The following is a 20462-nucleotide window of genomic DNA, read 5'->3' as shown; positions in this document are numbered from 1 at the left end:
GTCCTCGTACTGCAAATCAATATCTCCTTTTTTGCTTCAGTATTGGACTAATTTTGTTGTCTTTGGAATCAACCATTTTTTAAACTTGTAAGGGAAGCTTGGATTTTCTTGGAAATGTAACGTAAATAAAGAAACTTCTTTTGACAGTTTTGGTACAAATCGTGGGTTCTGCACATAAACGATTTCGATGTATGACAATGACTCATTAGCGTCGAACTACGTTCAATCTTCGATCGTTTAACAATTATCGCGATTTTTAGGAAATTCTAAAATTTGACACCCCAAAAAATCAATTGGATTCCCTTCAAATTTTGTGTCACTTAATCTCGTGATTCAAGATCGATTTTAATAAAAAAATCCAGACGGCTCGGGACGGATTTTATTGCTTTCGTATGCCACCGTAAGCCTGAAGTTGGATGTGGTGAGGTAATAGTCACTTCTTTTTCGTCGACTGACCTGAACTTTATGGCTTTATGGTTCAGTGCTAGAGCGTTGGACTATAAATCCGGAGGTCGGGTGTTCGAACCTGGGTTGAGGTGAATTTTTCATCTGTGGCAGAGATGGAAATTATCTTAGACCAGTTTCGAGCATTCTGCTGGCTACCGAATTAGGTTTTCCTGTCACTCTGTAAATGGGTACGAGCCTGTTGAGGGCCCAGAACAAGAGAGGAATAATAAATAAAATAAAATAAAACTTTCGTTCTACTGCGAACGCCCGGATGGGTCGCGGTACTCAGGACCGATTGGTTACGAACACGCGCGAACTGGAATTAATCTGTATTAATTGTATAATTGCCGTGTCCAATATTTGAATATTTACCTCTGGTCATCTTCCTCTGTCCCTCAAGATTGCTAAACTCTTCTTTCCCGGCACCAGACTCGGCCTGCGATTGATTATTAATCTCTTTCTCATCTTAGGGTCTCGTCCTCCAAAATCTTCCAATCCTTCACATGATCCTTGTATCTATTTGTAACAAAACTTACGTCAATAACTCCCCTTCCCCTGTGAGATCACGTTCGTTGTGCTTTTCCTTCTCTTAGTTTTCTGTAGTTACACGAACGAGTAGAATCCCTATGCCCGTTCTCTCATCCTTGCTCAATTTCATTACACATGAATCAAGCTGCCTCTTCCTTGCAGTTCCTAACTTGGTGCCCAATTTTGCCACAGTTGTAGCATATACCTGCTGCTTAAGATTTTTTCTTGCAGTCGTTGGCTCTGTGTCCGATCACCAAGCATGATCTGCGTTTTAGCGCGTCCTGTTTCATCCTCAGTCTACAGGAGGTAGCCCCTCTCATCGAATTTATCGGCGATGCTGCTGTCCACGTGTTAGTTTTGTTATCTTCCAGAAGCATGATTTATGGTCGCCTTAATCTTGTTTAACACGGGAGTTGCTTTTCCGGCACCCTTCTCCATTCTGAGCAGCTGTAACTATGACCCTCTTTGGCACTTCTGAGCGGTAACGAAATCCATTGTCAGCAAATCACTGCGGGAGTAACTGTGACTCTTGTTGGCAAAAACAAAAATAAAAAATCTTCGGTCCGTAACCATTCCCGTAATGGAGAATAATACCAATCTATAAAACATTAGACTTACAAACTTAGGTAAACCAAAACTGCAAACTAACACATCCACAATTAGTGGAAAGTTCGCTTTTTCTCGATCTACAACGGTCGATGATTCGGGTTCGAACCCCAGCGCGCGCATTTTTTTTTTCTATAATACATCGCGGCCAAGGAGTGTATTGGAAGTACACATCTTGTGTTCGACTGGGCATTCCTTAAGATCACTATATAAATCCAAGTACTTTTTAGTACACATAAAACCGTCAAAAACACCAATAACTGAGTGTCTGGGAATACATTTTGCTAATAAATGTCGCTCCTTTATAACAGGATTTGACTCCAGCTACAATGTTTAATTAAATTTCGTCTAGCAAATTTTAAAGCAGTTTTTCTTCTTTGCAGTACATTGGAATGCTCGACGTGCCCAGGCCTACGACCAGGGTCGAGATTGTCGCGGCAATGCGAAGGATACGTGTAAGTTGCCGTCAGCGTTTTTTATGGAAAAGCGAATTCACACCTTTTTCTTTTACAGTACGAATTTAAAGCCAAAGGGGTTAAGAAAAAGAAGGTGACGATAGAGGTATCCGTAGACGGACTTAAGGTCACACTTAGGAAAAAGAAAAAGGTATAGTAAAAGTCGCTTTACAGCGAAACGCCCTTAAAGTTGTTCGTATTTTGTTGCAGCGAAAACAGTGGCTTGACGAGGGACCACCCGTTCTGCTTTCACATCCCATTTATAGGATATTTTACGTATCGCACGATTCCCAGGACCTCAAAATATTTAGTTATATTGCTCGAGACGGACATTCCAATGTATTTAAGTGTGCCGTCTTTAAATCGAATAAAAAGGTAAGTGATATGACAGACACTCCTTAAAAGCTTCCATTTGAAATGTGGTCGCAATTACACGGGAAATCTTGAACAAAGCGCTCCTCCTACAAGAAACTTAATACCAATAAAAGCCTTTTTACTAAGATTAATCTCCGAGTAGAATCGAGTAAATACCAATTTCTAAGCTGAAAGCGTTTTTCCTATCCTCGGTTTTATGTTGATAGAAGCTTTATGTTTTGCGATGAAAGCTCGACATCGCGTAAAATCTATTGTTAGAAGTTTCCCTAGAATTATACCAACTTTCATTTAACCACATACTGCAAGATTTCACCGCTATTAGCAAGTTAGATAGATTGTTTCGAACATGAATCTTTCAAATTTGGCTTTTCTGTTTGCTTTTCGAAAACCGGTAGCTTCTGTCCAATTGCGCCTCTCTAAACACAGTTTATCCGACCGTTCCAGCAATTTACCTTAAAATTCATATTTTCTACGTTTAAATAAATCTAATTGATTAGTTAAAAATACTGGGAATTCATATTCTCATCGGGGGATTGGTTATTCCAAATTCTTTAAAAGTCAATGAATTCGGCGATCTATATTTTTTAAGTCCATCTTTACCGGATTCATCACTGCCCCGTTAATCGCATGGGCACAATTATCGGAGGCAGTCTGATGGACGATAGCACAATCTTAACGTGTTTTCCGTGACCAAAACAGCTGAATCAGAATTACTCACAGTGGTTCCACGACCCAGAGTGAGAAGTGGTCTGGCGAATTAGGCTTTTACACGCGCGTGATTGGGTCAAGTAGACCAGTCTATTGGTTAACGGTTAAAGATGGCCATTTATCCTATTAGCGCCATTTTGTGGGCGATTTTTGTAAAATTGAGAAAGTAAGGATGAAGTTTGATGGACGTTTTTTGCTCACTTGAACTACACCGGTAGTCGGAAATCAGTACGGGGGACCCAGTACTTTTATGCGGGTGAAGTAGTACGTTTAAAACAGAAACTCAAAGATGTAGGTAGTTTTAGACGCCGCATAAATAAGTATATTTTTTTCTATTTGTATTCAATATGGTCGCATGACGAGTGAGATTTTAAAAACAAGAAGAAAGAAGAAGTTTCCAGAAACAGTCTTGAAAGGCTCGACCCAATTATTCCACTATAATCAATATTCGTGTACGAACTCAGTTAGGAGAAGGTAATAAAGTTTTCATTTCAATTCAATATTAAGTACTGAAAATCTTCTAATTGAGTAAAATATAAAAATTTTCACGTTGCGTGTAAAAAAAGGCAGATATTCCATCTTTTTCCATTGTTCATTTAAGGGATTTATTTAACGTAGTAAAATAGAACGTGACCACGTACAATATTGTCGTAAAATTTTGGATAGTGGAATATTTATTTATTTCGGGCGGCAAAAATTGAAGTCCGCGATTTTACTAACAGGAATGGTGTCCGATAAGAAGTATAAGAAGTAGAAGTAGGCGAGTGGTCCTTATGTACGGTCCTGACATTATAAATTGCGTTGAAAGCTTGGGGCGTCAGTGCGTCATGGAATATTGCGTGGTGGGTTCAGATTACAGGATTCTGTTTATTTTGCAGTCGTCGTTATTGAAGCTGCTTCGTAGTGTAGATTCTGGTGCCATCAAGGAAATGCGGCCTTGCCCCCGAACAAGAATTAGGAACGGTTGCCCCAGAGAAACGGTCTCCAGAGAGCAAGAGCCGCCACTCACGACTGGTTCGGATAACTTTTTGCTGTTACTCACTGTATTAGCAACGGTTAATTATTCTTACTTGTTTTGCCAAGATAATATTTCTGTGTGCATATATATCGGGTGGCCATTAAAGCTGGTAAACTCCAAAATGTACGGTGTGGCAAACAAAACAAAAAACCAACTGCACTTCGTTGATTGCACTTAAATTTCAATTTAGACGACACTGGCTTTGTTTGCATTATAGATGTAAAATTGGCTCTTTGATGGTGGAGAACCTCCCTTTAACGGGTACTGGAAAAGCCTTCACATAAGCGATAACTGCTTGATAAGAACAACACTTCTACTAACTCCTTCGTAAACTTCACTTCTATAATCCGACATTCACTTTTATCACGACGACTTAAATCTCTTTAAATACTCTAACTTTCTTTAACAAAACTTAAGACTGATTGTCTTTTCAAAAAGCTTCAATAACAGCAAAACACACACAACGCCCACAAAAAAAAGCGACTACATTTCAACTTCCACAAAAAAAACCAACAATCAACGTCTACCACCAAAAAAAGCTACGATTAATTCCCGTCTCTGCTATTTAAAACATTCTCTCTTCTCTCAGTTTCCGTCTCTCCTCTACTTGAATTTGCGTCTTCGCAATTAAACATCTCGGTTGATTATCTACAAACTAATTAGCTTACGCAGCGATAAGAAATTTCTTATCGCAACGACCTAATTTAAATGAGATAACTTTAACAAATGTTCCCAATTTTTCTAAATGAACAATAAAATAAAATCTAACACATACAGGGCGACCAGACATTACTGTAGGTGCTGAAAGCAAATAAAATTTTGCTGTGTGACAAAATCGGGGCAGTGGCGAGTGGGGCTCTTGCAGATACCTCTTCTTTTTCTCTGAAAGAAATTCTCTGTGCCGGTCGGACAGGCGTATACCAACACCTTTTGGGTACATCGATGACGATTCCGGCCTCTTCAATGGCATCTACCCCCGGGAGTGTCTTTGTAGATAGTGCATTGGAAAAATCTGCAATTGATACCCGTAAAACACTAAAGATACCTTTACGGTTTGGTGTGTTTTCTTCTCATCAGCCAGTGTGACGTCCGTTTGCTGTTCCAACAGGGTTGGCAAAAATCTGGGTTTTTGTATGTTTTGGGTGGGGTTTTGGGTATTTGTGTTGGGTTTTTGTGTTTTTCTTGGGTATTTGGGTAATTTTTGGGTATTTGTCGAATTTCCGGAACTCTAACCTCAAATTATAGAAAAATAACATTAATTTTGAACTTAGAGACTGCCCGATAAAGTAGAAAAGCTTGTAAAAATAATAAAAATGAGCCGCTTTAAAAAAGAGAAAGGTTGTTTTAGGTTTTTAATTATTATTTTTATTTTATTTTGTTCCTAATGAATAAGCCGTTTTGTATTTTATATTTTAATGTAAATTTTTTTGAAACTAGGAATAAGAATATAAAGACTGATCTATCAGTAGGTACCTGTCTGTTTCCAAGTGAAATATATTTTATTTTGTTTTTGTTTCTAATGAAAAAGCCGTTTCGTATTTTATATTTTAATGTAAAATGTTCTTGAAACTTAGGAATAAGAATGTAAGACTGATCTATCAGTACCTGTCTGTTTCCAAGTAAACTTCATTATATTTTGTTATTAAATACTATATAAAAATTATCTAGATTTTGTCTCATTTTGTGTCTCAAATTCTTTGGGCTTTTGTATGGGTTTTCGTGTTGGGTTTTTGTATAGGTCGTTGGGTGGGTTTTTGACACAAAAACCCTGTGGGTTTTTTAAATGGGTTTTTCGTTTTGTCAACCCTGTGTTCCAATAGCCTGGCGCAGGTGTCCAAGAAGGCTGTGCCATTATTCCCTAGTACGGATGGAAGGACGGCTGGGCAAGAGCGTACTAACTGACATCTTGGGGTACTCTAATCTTCCGAGTACTGTTGCAATCATTGCACTTCCGACGTAGGACTCCCGGTTTACCGCACCCATAGCAGCACAAGACGGTGTTTGCCTCGGAATTTTGAATTTTGACGTCAGCTCCTTTCTCTTTCGACATGCGCGGAAATCGTGGTCGCGGAAATTGCAGAAAGAACATCGCTGCTTCTTCTTCTCGTTTGCGGATTCCTTCTTCGTTCCGTGGAGTGTGTCCACCATGGTTCGTGCCTCACCGAGAAGTTGTTTATAGGTTACGAACTTTGATCTCGGCACTTCTAAACGCGGTGATATAGTCGCGTGTGAACCATGATGGTAAAAAACGGAGCTTTCACTGGCAACACATACGAAAAGGATTGTCGGTCCAGCAAAGCAACGAAAGTAATTAAAAAACTAATGCATAAAAAAGGTTCATTAATTTCAATTTCAAATTTTTAAACCCTTCGACCACCCACCACCGTCGCACCATCCGCGAAATTGCTGCCAGACGCTCGGTTATGTTACAAAGGCAACAGATGAAGTCGTCTAGTCTTCATCAGGTTCCTCTTCCTCTGAAGAAACTGTTAATTGAAACATACAGGGCAATCCACACTTTATATTCCATTTCTTGTGAATACATTAAATGAATCACAGATCGAAATAAAGCAATGTCTCATAGGTAACGATAAACAATCCACTCAAAACTATGCGTACACCTTCTCTCGAAAACCAGTAAAACCACCCTCGCTTCCTTGTATGCTTTACCCTAAGAAACCCTGTTGTGGAGAATTTTGGTTTTTGTACGTGGTAGTCTGATAAAAAGCCAAAAGTATGGAAAGCTCAAAAAAAGATCATGAATATGGATCGGTTATCATTTTTCAGGATTTAGTGGTCAAAGTTGAGGTGAAGTCCGCAAAGCATGTTTTCGAATTTGATTTGTGAGCTACTATTAAAGCTGAAAACATCGAAAGTATTGAAAAATACTAAAACATTGAACGACTTTTGAGCTCATACTTTTGAGTGCCACTTTAGGGATGATCACTATACGTCCCTTTGCCATTTCAATTTTTAATAAATTTTTAAGGCATATTCCAACGAATTTCAGCCACTTTTTTCTGCCCGCCCATCTGTTCGAGGCCCTTCTACAGTTTTCAATATATTTAGTTCGTTTTGTTGCATTCGGTAGCTCTGGCACCTGAGCCAAGAAACATCTTGACGATTAATATGCGCATGCGCAGACTGCGCAATGTCAACTTCCTTATTTATAATATATTTAGTTGAAATTTTAACCACAGATAGGTAGTTCTAGTAAAGGCAAACATATCGCATACAGTCGAAATCAGACGTGCGCATGCGCAGACTGCGCAATATCAACTTTCTTATTTATTAATATATTTTGTTGAAAATTCAAAGTTCTAGTAAAGGCAAACATATCGCATATAGTGAAATCAGATGTGCGCATGCGCAGACTGCGCAATGCCAACTTCCTTATTTATGGAGATATTTCTTTGAAATTGTAACCATAAATACCTCTAGTAAAGACATAACGCACATAGCTATGGCCTTTTGGGAAGTACTGATGAAATTCCTTATGGCGAAAACCTTTTTACTTGTTTAAAATGTGCTCAAAGAAGTCGTGGTTGAGAGGTAAATTAGTTAAGTGTATTTCAATTTGAACTTGGGGTTAGAGGTGAAAGCTTGAAGAGGTCGAGGTGGATGATATTAACGCGCACACTTTCAACGTCGGGCAGGAATTAATAATTAACATTATCGAGTGTAAAATTACACAACTTTGAAGCGAGCTTCGCTGATATTAATTAAACGTTTATTACTCGCTAGCAATTTAAGATTGCCTTGCTTCTGCTTGGTTTTAATCAATTAAGCTGAGCTAAATTGACACACGCGAGTAATAGGATTTTACATTGGACCCGCTCGGATCCAAATTTACTTTAGATAAACGCGGCTATCTAAAGGAAAGTGGTGAGCGAAGAAAGAGCAAAGTTTTAGCTTTTTCCAATGCAATTTAAAAGAACGGCGTGTTTGAAGTTTCGAACGTGTTTTATGAATGTAGAATCGACTTTGATCTCAAATTGCGCCTACCCTAAACGGCGGCGGAATGGTCCATCTGGTCAGCGTCATTTCCAAAATAAAACGCTAACGTTAACGAGAAAGTTTGTTGAATTTGCGGCCGCGTTTTAAAGGAAATGAAGTGTCCGCGTGCATCTATGATTTATTAAAAAAACTTTTTCGCGGAACACTTTCCGTTCATTTGCCAACCTAACCGAGTTGAAAATTATGCAAGACATACCCGGTTAAATGTGTCATATTAAAGGCATAATTTACACTCATTCACAAATGTGTAATTAAAGATGACGCGAGAACTTTGACTAAATCAACACCCCAGTCCAGGAAGTACAACAAGCGCCGTCGCCGTCGGTTTGAAAGTAGGCCGAAAAGTGATCTACGATAATGCTGCCCTTTTTTTTGTTCTATTTTCGACGTTCTAAGTGTCTTCGTAATTGATTCTAGTCTAATTCAGCCTTAAGCATCCTATTGATCTGAAGTGCCATCCTTACACTAAAGTTGTCCACTCGCTTGGAAAATCGCCAGATGTCCTACTTTTTCATTAAACTTTCCTCTTCTCGAAATCCATTTATTAAAATACGAACGTTACGTAAACTGCGTACAATAAATATTAAGGTCACATTTGTACGCATCTTCGAGTTGGAACGACACTTATTTTTGGGACAATGCGGCATCTAATTAATAGTACTCTGTTCGTAAATAAAAGTTGTGACCGTTCCACTTAGCGAATTTTGCTGAAACTTTGGCAATCCATCACTTGGTAGCTTTTAGTGTAAGCAGTAGTTACCAATATTACCGATTTGAAATTTCATTATCGTCCCAAGGGATTACAAGTACCTACTTCCAGCCTTTCGGAATCTACCCCCATCAGCTATAAATATATGACAGGTTAAAGCGGCGTTTAAGCACCTGCATTAGATTGTTCTTATCGTCATTTCCCATTTTGTTTAAATTGCAACTTTTTCGATTCTTGGGACAATTTTTCGGTTGCTTTGCAAATTACTCGCTTGGCTTCTTCACTTCTACTGTGAGTAAATCGGCTTCTTCAAAATATGCAAGTTCTCTCAATCTGTCAAAATATTTCAAATTGAAATTCTTCGCTTTGTGTCTTTCTGATGCTTAGAAGTCTTTCAAGGTTTTAGTTTCACACATCTCAATGTTTACTTTAAATGAATAATTGGGAGACCCAGTAGCCTCGATTAACTTGGGCACCAATAGAAAAATCAGACATGAAACTCTATCCGGGTCGTACAATGGGTTCGAATAAACACACACATAATTGATTGACAATGTTTTTTTATTTTTCATTAGAAACGTCCTTCTGTAATCTACGTATAAGGGGTTGGTATGGCAGCATTCAGTCTGACTGGTCGTATCCCGCGCTCAAGGGTCATGTAAACAAATATCGCGACTGCTTAACCGCGATCCTCGCCAATTAATTAAGTAACTCACCGGGGGGCGTTAGCCCCGAACTGGCACTAAGCTCTCCTGGATCTCCGAACACTCCGGTTGGCGATTGGGGTTGAATGCGTAGTTGGAGATGGCTTCCTGAAGGGTTAAGATGGAGCTCGTGCCAATTTGGGAAAGGGTTACGCCGCGCGCACGTGTATTATTTAGGATACACATCCCGCCTTGGCCCTCTGACTAGGACCCTCGGCCAATAGATCAGTAACGTCGATCTATGTCGCTCATTGCCCTACCTGGGAACGGCATCCAGGTCGAGCTCACCCCCGAACTGTTTGTGTTAACAATGAGGCCTTTATGTTTCGTATTGGGTCGACACCATGATCTACTCGAGCGAGTAGATCACTCAGCGGTATAATCAACGGGAGCTACCCGCGGGGTCGCGTCATAGGCACATGCACATAATGCACTCTAAAAGCCTAGGAATATATCCGGATATCTGCCAGGGGTTTTACCATAGCCCAACAACAAAACACGACCAGCACGATGGCCTGCACAATACACTCACCACCTACACGTGGGAGACACTCACCACCTACGCGTGGGAGACACTCACATTAAAGGGCTATTACACCAAACTCACTAATACGTCCGATGCTCTACTTAGCATCCCTTATACGATCGTGACCAGAGCGCGTACGCAACTTAACTGCCTTAACACGATCCCTTAAGACCCTTGCACCCATATGTGCAGAATCGCGCATACTTGACCAGTCAGCTTGCCACATTTATCAAATAGGAGTTGCGTTGACATTTTACTTTTTCGTTCTTAAGGACTACCCTAAAATATGGTTCTTACAAATGAGAAAAATTTATTCCGAAACACATGAAGCAATTAAAACGAGACTTGTTTGGACATATTACCCCGCACGCAGCCGGTCAACAAATAAAATAAGAAATCTTAAAACTACTCACAGCTTTTTTTTAATAATCCAAAGTGGTCATACAAGATTTGCAAGGTAGGGCGCACTTAATTCACTCACATTTATTCTTGATAATAGTGAAATTGATGACAAAATCTGGTTTGTTGAATTGGATGACAAATTTTCGGTAGCTGTTCGGACGGTAGAAACTTTTAACTTTCAATAAGAAGAGAATCTTAACAAAACACGCCATAAACTTCTCACATAATATTAGTTAACTTGCTTCTGCACAGATTTATTATAAAAAATGACGAATGACACCTTCATCAAAACAAATAGGACTGACTGCCCATAATTCAGCATAAAAAGATCTACACGCTTTTCAACCGTCGCGAAAACTACCCGCAGCAGCAGCGTTTACGTTGGATCCAGTATTTAAGGAAGCACTACTACCATTATAAAATAAACTTCTATTTATGAGTTTTCAAATAAATCGCCAATCATAAAGAAACGCGCCAAATGTCTCCACTTCTCGCGCAATTCTACGAAACATCTGCATCTCCTTGTCAGCACCAGGACACGTGCGTTAATTAAATTTCGCCTGATAATATAACTCCAGATTTGTTTTGAATCATTTACAAAAGCGATCAAATTAAAACGAAAAATTACGTATTTAACCAATTACTAAGAGGAAAAACAAATACGGAAATACAAATTTAAATAAAACGAACCTATACTTAAAAATTGAAATATTTCTCATATACAGGGTGTCCCGTCATTATTTTTTGGGTGTTAAACACGAAATAACGTCTGCATAACGTTTACATAACTGTATTTTCTATTTTTTTATGTTAAATTCTTCAAATTTCTGATTTTTTCACGTAGGTTTCTTCGCATTATTCTTGCTTTTCATTGAATTTCTTTGATTTTTCAGTTTAAATTCTTTCGCTTATTGGAATTATTCCGATTCTTCTTCTTTTTTAGATTACTTATTTGAGTTCCGACCATTCACTCTATTTGTTCTTCCATATTTTTCTATTCTACTACATTCGTTCGATGTCCAGTTTTTTCAGACTCATCAGACCTTGTTCGGATTATTCAAAACATTTTATTTCATCGAATCCCTTTGATACTGCACTTTCAGATTCGAGCATTGTTAGTTTCTTCATATTCCCTTCATTTTTCGATGCCGAATTTCTCTTTGATTTTTCTGGTCTGGTTTCCCCGAATTATTCCGATAAATCGCTCAAATTTTCCCAGTTCGATATTATGATTTCTTGGATTTCTAAGATTCTTTAAATTCTTCAGATTTTCAGATTTTTGTGAACTTTGGGTTTCAAATTCCTCTAATTTTCCGGTCTCTTCTTTAGTTTCTTTTCATGTTTTTCAGAGAGCATTCTTGGTATTATGTGTTGTGCCATCTAGATGTTATTTCGGTTTAAACACTACAAATAAAGAAATATATCTATTTTTTACTGGGGGGGGGGGGGGGGGGTATTTACGAATAAGCACAAATTCGATTGATTTTATTTGAGTTTGTATTTCCGTATTTTTTGTTCTTTTTAGTATTTTTAGATAAGAAGCATTTAAGTAAAAAAACATCTGAGCAAGTTTGCCTATTTTTATAAATGGTTTATTTAAGTATTTGCGATAGAAACTTTTTATACCAGGTGAAAGTTAATTAATTTCAACGAAAATGTACATCCGGTGCTAAAAACCATGTGCGCATTATTTTCAGCGTAATGAGGGCGGCTGGACAGCCGGCATTATCCAATCTAATTATGATTGGCCCTTTACTTCTAAATATCGGAGGAAGGAGATTTTTCATCTATGATGGAAGTGGTGTTCCCTTAAATACGTCAGAAAATGAAAAAAAATCCGTTTCGGGTCGGCCGATCAGGTGTAGGTAGATTTCTTTAAAGTGTCCACCATTTAATTTATGCTATATGCGATATGTTTGCTTTTACTAGAAGCGTCTATGGCATTTGTTAGTCTTCGATTTTTACACAAAAAGTTTGCGGGAAAAGCCCGAAATTTTGCACAATTTTAATTAAAAGTTCACCTCGACTTATACACAAAATAAGCGACACTTCCATGTCACATGTGGATATACGTTAATACAACCAGTTTTGGAAGGTTACATTTTGCATCTGGCAAGGATCACCTTTTCTGTATCCATCACCGAGAGGAGAAACGTTATCAGTTGAAAGGGGAATGGGCATCTTTCGCATCTTCCATAGACCGCCTCTTTGTTAGCGACTGCCGATTTACTTCAAACGTCTTTTCTATATCAGCCGGTGACCAGCATCGACCGCCTCATCACTCGAAAGAGGAAGGGACATCTTAATGTGCACATGAATTATGCAAAATATGTAGAATTAGAATCACATGTGTGGCTATACATAATTTTTTAACATTTATTAAATCGTGGATGGCATAAGCTCTTACGGAATTAAAATGTTGCTCACAATCTTGCCAACTTAAGAGTAATCATAAAATACAAGTAACATAACCTCACATTTCGGACGAAATTATGTGAATTTTGTATTAAGATTGTGGAAAATTTGGGGCTTCTCCCGCAAATTTTTTGTTGAAACTGCTTAATTAAGGTTCATGACCTGGGGGGCTTAATAACGTAACCCTAATATTGACCAAGGAAATTTACAATAATATACAGGCGGTTCTATTTAAAAAATGCAACATTGATATAAATCGCCCTTTATAACAATTACAATTTCGTTCAAAATATTTTTAGATTGAAGTCTTAAGAGTCTTTCAACATACCCCGACGACGAATTTTAAACATATGCATTAATCTGTATAAAAATGAAAAAATTATGAACAAATTTAAACGCTCTAGCGGACTACTGTTACACTCATGGTCTCCTGTATCACATTTTCTATAAGATTTTGCATGACTTTCAAAAACAAATAAAAACTAGAAGTGGAAGCTGGAACTGGTAAATGCAAACATATCGCATATAGTAAAAATCAGATGTGCGCATGCGCAGACTACGCAATGCCAACTTTCTTACTTATGGAGATATTTCTTTGAAATTTTAACCAAAGATGCTTTTAGTAAAAGTAAACGCATCGAGATGTCTTTTTGAAATTTTAATCACAGATGTTTCTGTTAACGACAAACATTCCTTGTTTATGAAGAAATTTTAACCATAGATGCTTCCAGTAAAAAAAAACATATCACATATAGTAACAATTTAAAACTACAAATGTCATTGGCAAATGAAAACACATCGCACATAGTAAATAAAATGCGCGCATGCGCAGACTACAAAATGCCAACTTTTTTACTTGAAGATCTTTATTTAAATTTTAACGATAGATGCTTCTGTGACGTTATTAATTAAGATTTGGTGTGTGTATTGTGTAAACAAACATAAACATAAAAAAAAACATAAAATAAACATAATAATAATAATAATATAATATGATATAATAATAAACATAAAATAAAAGTAAAAACAAACATATTGTATATAGCATAAATCAAATATGCGCATGCGCGAACTGCGCAACGTCAACTTTCTTATTTGTGGAAAGATTTCTTTGAAAATTTAACTAGCGTGCTATGGAAATTTTACTATCATATTTAAACTGTGTGGCGTTTTTTGAAATCCGGTACTTTTCAGATTTCATTTGTAATCAAAAATGAGACCACACCAAAAAGGTGATTGTAATTTTTGGAAAATATTTTGCAATGCATGCATTTTCTGGGAATTGGTGCTTAAGTTCAATAACACAATCAATAATAATTAAAGTCGAAATCTTATTTTCTTTGTAATAAAAATCCGAACCCGAAAATAGCAAGGGGCTTCGAGAAAAATTGCGAAAACCTCGCGAGAATCGTTTTGTACCAGACAGTTCCGAGAATTTCTACATTTTTCAAAATGTATTTTGGTCTTCAGCAGTGTTTTTTTTTATTTCACGACGTGCGAAATTACGGTGATATAAAATCGCGAAAGAGGAATTTTAATGAGCAAAATTACGACGTCACCTTGTAAGCCAACAACGATTTTCGTCACGCCTAAAATGTTGAGTGACACTTTTTATTTTGATAAACCGAATTTTCGTATAAAATTATCGCGGGGCATTATTCTATAATTAAAAGGGAGGAAGAGAACTATTGTTTTAAAATAGAATAAGAAAGCGGTTAAATGCGGCGTGATGTTGGGAGAAAAAAACTTGACGTCATTGGTCTTCACAAATCTTGTGACGGTCCACTGCGCTTCCATTTTGATGCCAACTTTTAAATAACCATCGTCCAAAAAGAAAGTGTAAAATTACCCACAATGCAGGTGCATCGCAAATTGGAAGTATTTCTTCAACGCGGTTGGTGAGAACTGATGCAACGATGTTGTGGTATAAATACATTTTTCTTCGATTTTTTGGCATTAGATCGGAACATCCTTACGTGATGTCATGAAAGCTTTCAAATTTTTTATGCTTTTAACGTCACCGAAAACGCTGTAAAACTTCTAAAGATAGTTAACACCTAACCTTCGGTCTAATTTTTCTGTGCATTCGGATATTATTAAAACAATGTTAATCATCCCGAAATGACACGGTATAAATATTCTTTTATTTATAACAAGTGTTGGAGATGAAGGTTAAGCTTTAAAAAAAGAAACACCTGTGGGATAATGTAAATAGTAAGCAAGCCTGACGAGACGTGTAAAATAAACTTTACTTACGTAACTGTAAATAACGCTATTTCACTTTTGCAATAGCGACACGTGAACGTATGCAAGCACGATTTCGAAAATTAGAACGAAACGGCTATATCTGTGAGCTTTTAAAACGAAGACATTATGGATTTAAATCAGGATATAAACGATCACATACAAATTTTATACGCGATAAACAACTGACAACAAGCTACTAATTTAAAGTCAATTTTTCTATGTTAATTATACACAGTGTCCGAGACAAGGATGGCCACTATACGTATTCTAGAAACGGTAAAAGATACAAATTTGGTTAAATGGGAGAAAAGAAAAAATTTTCGGTTTTTGAAAAATTTTGAAAAAATCAGATTTTTCCGGCTTTGACCCAGAGAAAAACCAATGACACTTATCCAGAGCAAGTTTCAATGCTCTTGAAGGTTGAGTTTTCGTCTTTGCGAAATCGTCATCAACTTCATTTTTTTTTAATACGGCCCTGATAATCCGATATCAGTCTTAAAAGCTCTTTTTATGCGGAATTCAATTATGTGTAGCATTTTGTGGTTTAATTGCAGTTTAGACTTTTTTTCCTAGTACGAACCTGTAGTTTTTAAATAAATAGATAGGCATAGGTCTGGACAATCAACGGTTTCTAACATCTACGTATTTAATAGCAATCCGTTGAGTGAATTTATACAAAAATTTAATAGAAATAAAAATCAAATTAAATTAATCGAAGATATAATAATCAAAACAACAATAAACAAATTTTGCTGCTAAACGCGATTCTTAATGAAGCCCCCGAAGAAATCAAGCGGGATTATATCGGGTGAACCCGGTATTTCCGGTAGCGTATCAATCACTTTTTTTAGAAATCTCTTTGATAGATATTTCGGAACGACTTTAGAGTTATGTGCAGGTGCACCATCCTGCTGTTTTCAATCAAACTATCGTCAAGGGCATGTTATCAAGAGCATCCTCTAAATCGTTTGGCAATAAACTCTGATGTTAAAGTATGGTGGTAAATTTGATTTAATGAAATTGACGAATGAGAAGGAACATATGAGTAAAGAATTGGAGGAATCTAAAAAATCACAAGAAGAAAATCCGAAGAATCTGCAACATCAGAAGAAACCTACCATGGCAATAATTTTTCAAGTTGTTTGTCTGACGTGCTAAATAATTATAAATTCAGCTGCTTTTAGAAATGGTATTGAAACTAAAAAAAGTAAAAAATCTTGAGTCTGAAGCATTCGAAGAAGAGTTACAAAAAACTCAAAAAACTGTAGAATACGACAAACATTAAGAATCTGATAAATCATTTGAAGAACCGCAAAACCTCAAGGAGAAGAAACGATTGGACTAACCCAAGAATCATAGTCTGAAAAAAACGAAGAATCTGAAGAACGTAACAGGAAAATCTAAAGAAAAGAATTGAAAGATTTCTAAGAAACAGAATATTTGAAAGAATTTAACACGAACGATACACAGAATTTCGAAAAAAACAACAAAAATTCGAAGAAACTGAAAATTTGAACGAATTTAAAGTATATGATGGATTCGAAAAGAAGAATGCAAAAAATATGCAAAGGATCTTAACATTTTAAACATCATGAAGGAAAGGAATAAGTTGAAGAATTTAAAGAATTTGAAAAAAACCTAGAATCGTAAGGTTGTGAGAAAATGAATGAAGAAACTAACGAATTCGACTCTTACTGTTTAAAGAATTTGAAGAATTCAAAGAAACTTATGAATATAATTAACGCGAAAAATATGAAATATTTAAGGAACTCTAAGAAACTTCCGAATCCGAAGAATCTTCATAATAATAGTAATCTAAATCGGAATGTGAGGAAACTAGAGAATCCAAAAGAACCTGACCTAACCCTTGACAGTAAAAAACAAGTACAAATTGTGCACAACCCTAGTGCAGATAAAGCGCATTTTTTTTAAACATCCCTACGTAATTTCTTCCATAAATAAGAAGGTTGGAACTGCGCATGCGCAAAACGAATTTAAAAATATTAAAATGTGCGAATTTGAAGACGCCGAAAAATCCGAAGATGCCTGGGGAGTAGGAAAGTAGATATAATTTAAAAAGTTGTAGTGTACTTAACCCCCACGTTCTACGCTAACTTCACACTACAAGAACACGGAAATAAAGTCAACCCAGCAACGTTTACAAATGGCCACCCGAATGAAAACTAAATCTCGCTTAAATTTTAAAAGTGGCACGTGATCAAACATCTAAAGCAGGACCCCCTTACGTTAGTTGTAGACAACGCTATGACCTGAAGCACAGTAGGGAAGGAACGTTAAATAAAGCACTGAAATTGTGAAAAGTTTGTTTAATAATGATCGTAATTATTATGACTGTAAAAGCTCAGAAATTTAAGTCCAAAATAAATTACATTGCAAAAATAAACTTTGAAAATGGTAGTTCACCGAATAAAAATATAAATAGGCGGGGAAAAAAAAGAACTTAGCAATAAAAAAACCAGCCGTCAAATTAATATCAAATTATGTTGTAAAATTAATTGTTTGTAATGATGTGGATGCGTAACAAAATTATAACATCACAAAAAGTAGCATGTAAGTAGACTTCAAGAGGTAACATAAGGTTAAAAACAAGTTTTGGGAATTATGGGTCAGGTAAGCAGGTACCACGATTCTAAGAAAGGGTGAAATACACATGATGTGACTCATCTTTGGTGCAATAATGTCCTTTTGTTAAAAGCAAGATGGAAAATTACATGGCTTTGTAGGCAAATTTAATTAAAAACAAGATATGTGGAAATTATTGAATCGCCACTCATTTATCGCACATAGATTCTAAACTGAAGAGCTTTGATTAGCGTAATCCCGCTCCTGCAAGGTAGGTAGCCCGCCCCTGGTTTCGGGGGTTCGAACCTACAGTTGAATGTCGAAGACAATCACGGAATTAGGTGTCGTACTTCAAATGGTTACAGTTTTTACCACCCCCGTGACTGCTTCATTCACGAAGAAAAATGTTAGTAACAAACAACAAGTCAGTACATACATCAAACGAATCAGTAATTTCCACATATTAAAATAAAATGATAAAAACTTATATGAATGTTACTTCAGGGCATTAATCGATATGATTTTCGTTTTGGACGAGATAGATAAAAATTTCCTTTTTTTTGCATGTCCACCTCACTATTATGTAAATTACATATAACTTATTTAAGATTAGAATATAAAACCCAGGAAAACCAAGATATTTCGAAAACTATCAGAGATAGGTATATGACATTATTATCAAAAGTTGAAGGTTTTTGGAAGAGCTAAATGATGACAGGAAAATATACAGGGTGTTCCATTAAAAAAATTGAAATTTTTTAATATGAAGTTCTGCAACTTTGGACCTACCAAAAAAAAAACACCCTGTAAGCTATATTTTTAATGTTTCATAGCAGATGTGTTTATTTGACTTTTACTTAACCCAGGATAAAAGATATAAAACCTGGAATCAAAATTTAAGTAATAATTTTGCCAATATTTACTGACGCTAAAAATCGAATTATCTTTAAAACTACTAGCTTTTCGGATATTAACCATATAATAAAAAAGACGTACAATTGCACGTAGAATTCAAAAATGCATTCGAATACAGGGGGTTCTATTTAAAAAATGTACCATGTGGGCGCCCTACTGTCTGGGCGCACCCTGTATAAGTCCAAATATTTTTAAAACGTGGAGAATATTCAACCATATCATCTCTATCGAAGAATCTTATCTTCAAGGCATTAAATTACTCCGCGCGATAGTTGACTCACCCTGTACACTACCTAAAGTTCATTATTCCCAATTCCAGAACAAGCTTTTAATATGTAAATGCAAATTGGGAAATCATTAAAGATACGAAGCTCACTATAAACCTGTCAGCTGAAATTTTATTGGATGGTGTACTAACTTGCACAAATAAATGCATACCTCTACGCAATGTCAAATGCAAAAAAGATAGGTCACCAGTAAGGTGGTTCAATAATCATTTGCGTGCGTTGAGAGACAAACTCTCTGCAATAGCAAATGTGTATAAATGCACCAAACTCCCTGTACATAGAGAAGCATACCTCGCGTTCAAAAATATTACAATTACAGATTACAGTCCGCCCAAAAGGCTGCTTACAATGATTATATTCAAAAGGCCAGCGGTAAAACCAAAGCACTTTGGAATCTGATAAATTTTGAAAGGAATGGGTCAGCAAAGAGTGATGTCGTAATACCGATTGAACATAATCACTTAAACAAATATTTTTGCACTGTTGGTCAAGATATTGCCAATTCAATCAACGTACGTAATAGTGATGCATGGGGGCTTGTCACTAGCCACCCTATTGGAAATACACTCTTCCTGAGTCCAGCCACCACTGCGGAAATTCAGACGACCATAAACACATTATAAAGCTAAACTGCAATGATGGGTATGATTTAAACATTAACATCATCAAGCCTTGTTCCAACGCATTAGCTGAACCCATAACTTGGCTTTTGAATCGTTGTTTTGTTGAAGGAGAATATCCTGAAATCTTCAAACTCGCTATAAAGTAGTCCCCATACTCAAACAAGGAGATGCTTCACAACCGAATAATTATCGTCCCATATCAATTATTCCGGTTATAAGCAAAATATTCGAATCAGTCACAAAGTCACGCATTTGCAATTTCTTCGATAAGTACAACGTATTAAACTCCAAACAATTTGGTTTTAGAAATGGAGCCTTGACGGTGCATGCTGCGAGTTCCCTCGTGAATTATGTCATTGATAACTTGGAAGACAAGAAATCTACAACGGCAATTTTGTGTGATCTCAGCAAAGCATTTGATTGCGTACATACCGACATCTTAATGCAGAAATTGGAACACTGCGGAATTCGTGGATCTTCTTTAAAACTAATTCAGTCGTATCTGAGTAATCGCAAACAATTCCTCTATTATTATAATCTCAAATCTCGAGAACATTCTATTGCACATGGCGTCCCACAGGGTTCCATCTTAGGGCCGCTATTATTCCTCGTCTATATAAATAATTTTCCTCATTACATGCAACCTAATAAATGTGTGCTTTATGCGGATTTAGACGATCTGAATAGGCAAGCTGTCAATATCTTGACAAAGGCAAACAAATGGTTCTCGGCCAATCACCTATTATTAAATGAAAATAAAACTCAAATGGTTAGTTTTTCAACAAACAACTCATTGACTACCGGCAAACATGTAAAACTATTGGGCTTTTACATTGATGCGAACCTAAGATGGAACACGCATATAGATGTCCTGTGCAAGAAACTCTCCAGTCAGTT

The 20462-nt window shown here is 36.6% G+C and overlaps 1 protein-coding gene across 1 annotated transcript in view; it reads left to right on the top strand.

The window, feature by feature from the left end:
• The first annotated feature begins 1931 nt into the window (after positions 1-1931).
• The window catches only part of LOC116173716 (carboxyl-terminal PDZ ligand of neuronal nitric oxide synthase protein), an 89258-nt gene continuing 70727 nt past the window's right edge, over positions 1932-20462 (top strand). The window contains exons 1-3 of the mRNA XM_031491374.1: positions 1932-2036; positions 2095-2187; positions 2247-2411. Coding sequence (XP_031347234.1) covers positions 1974-2036; positions 2095-2187; positions 2247-2411 — 321 coding nt within the window. The 5' untranslated portion in view covers positions 1932-1973. The remainder of the gene's footprint in view (positions 2037-2094; positions 2188-2246; positions 2412-20462) is intronic.

Source organism: Photinus pyralis, unplaced genomic scaffold, assembly GCF_008802855.1.
Source record: "Photinus pyralis isolate 1611_PpyrPB1 unplaced genomic scaffold, Ppyr1.3 Ppyr1.4_LG6, whole genome shotgun sequence".
In the NCBI taxonomy this organism is placed as follows: Eukaryota; Metazoa; Arthropoda; class Insecta; order Coleoptera; family Lampyridae; genus Photinus; species Photinus pyralis.
This window is presented reverse-complemented; position numbering and strand designations above follow the sequence as displayed.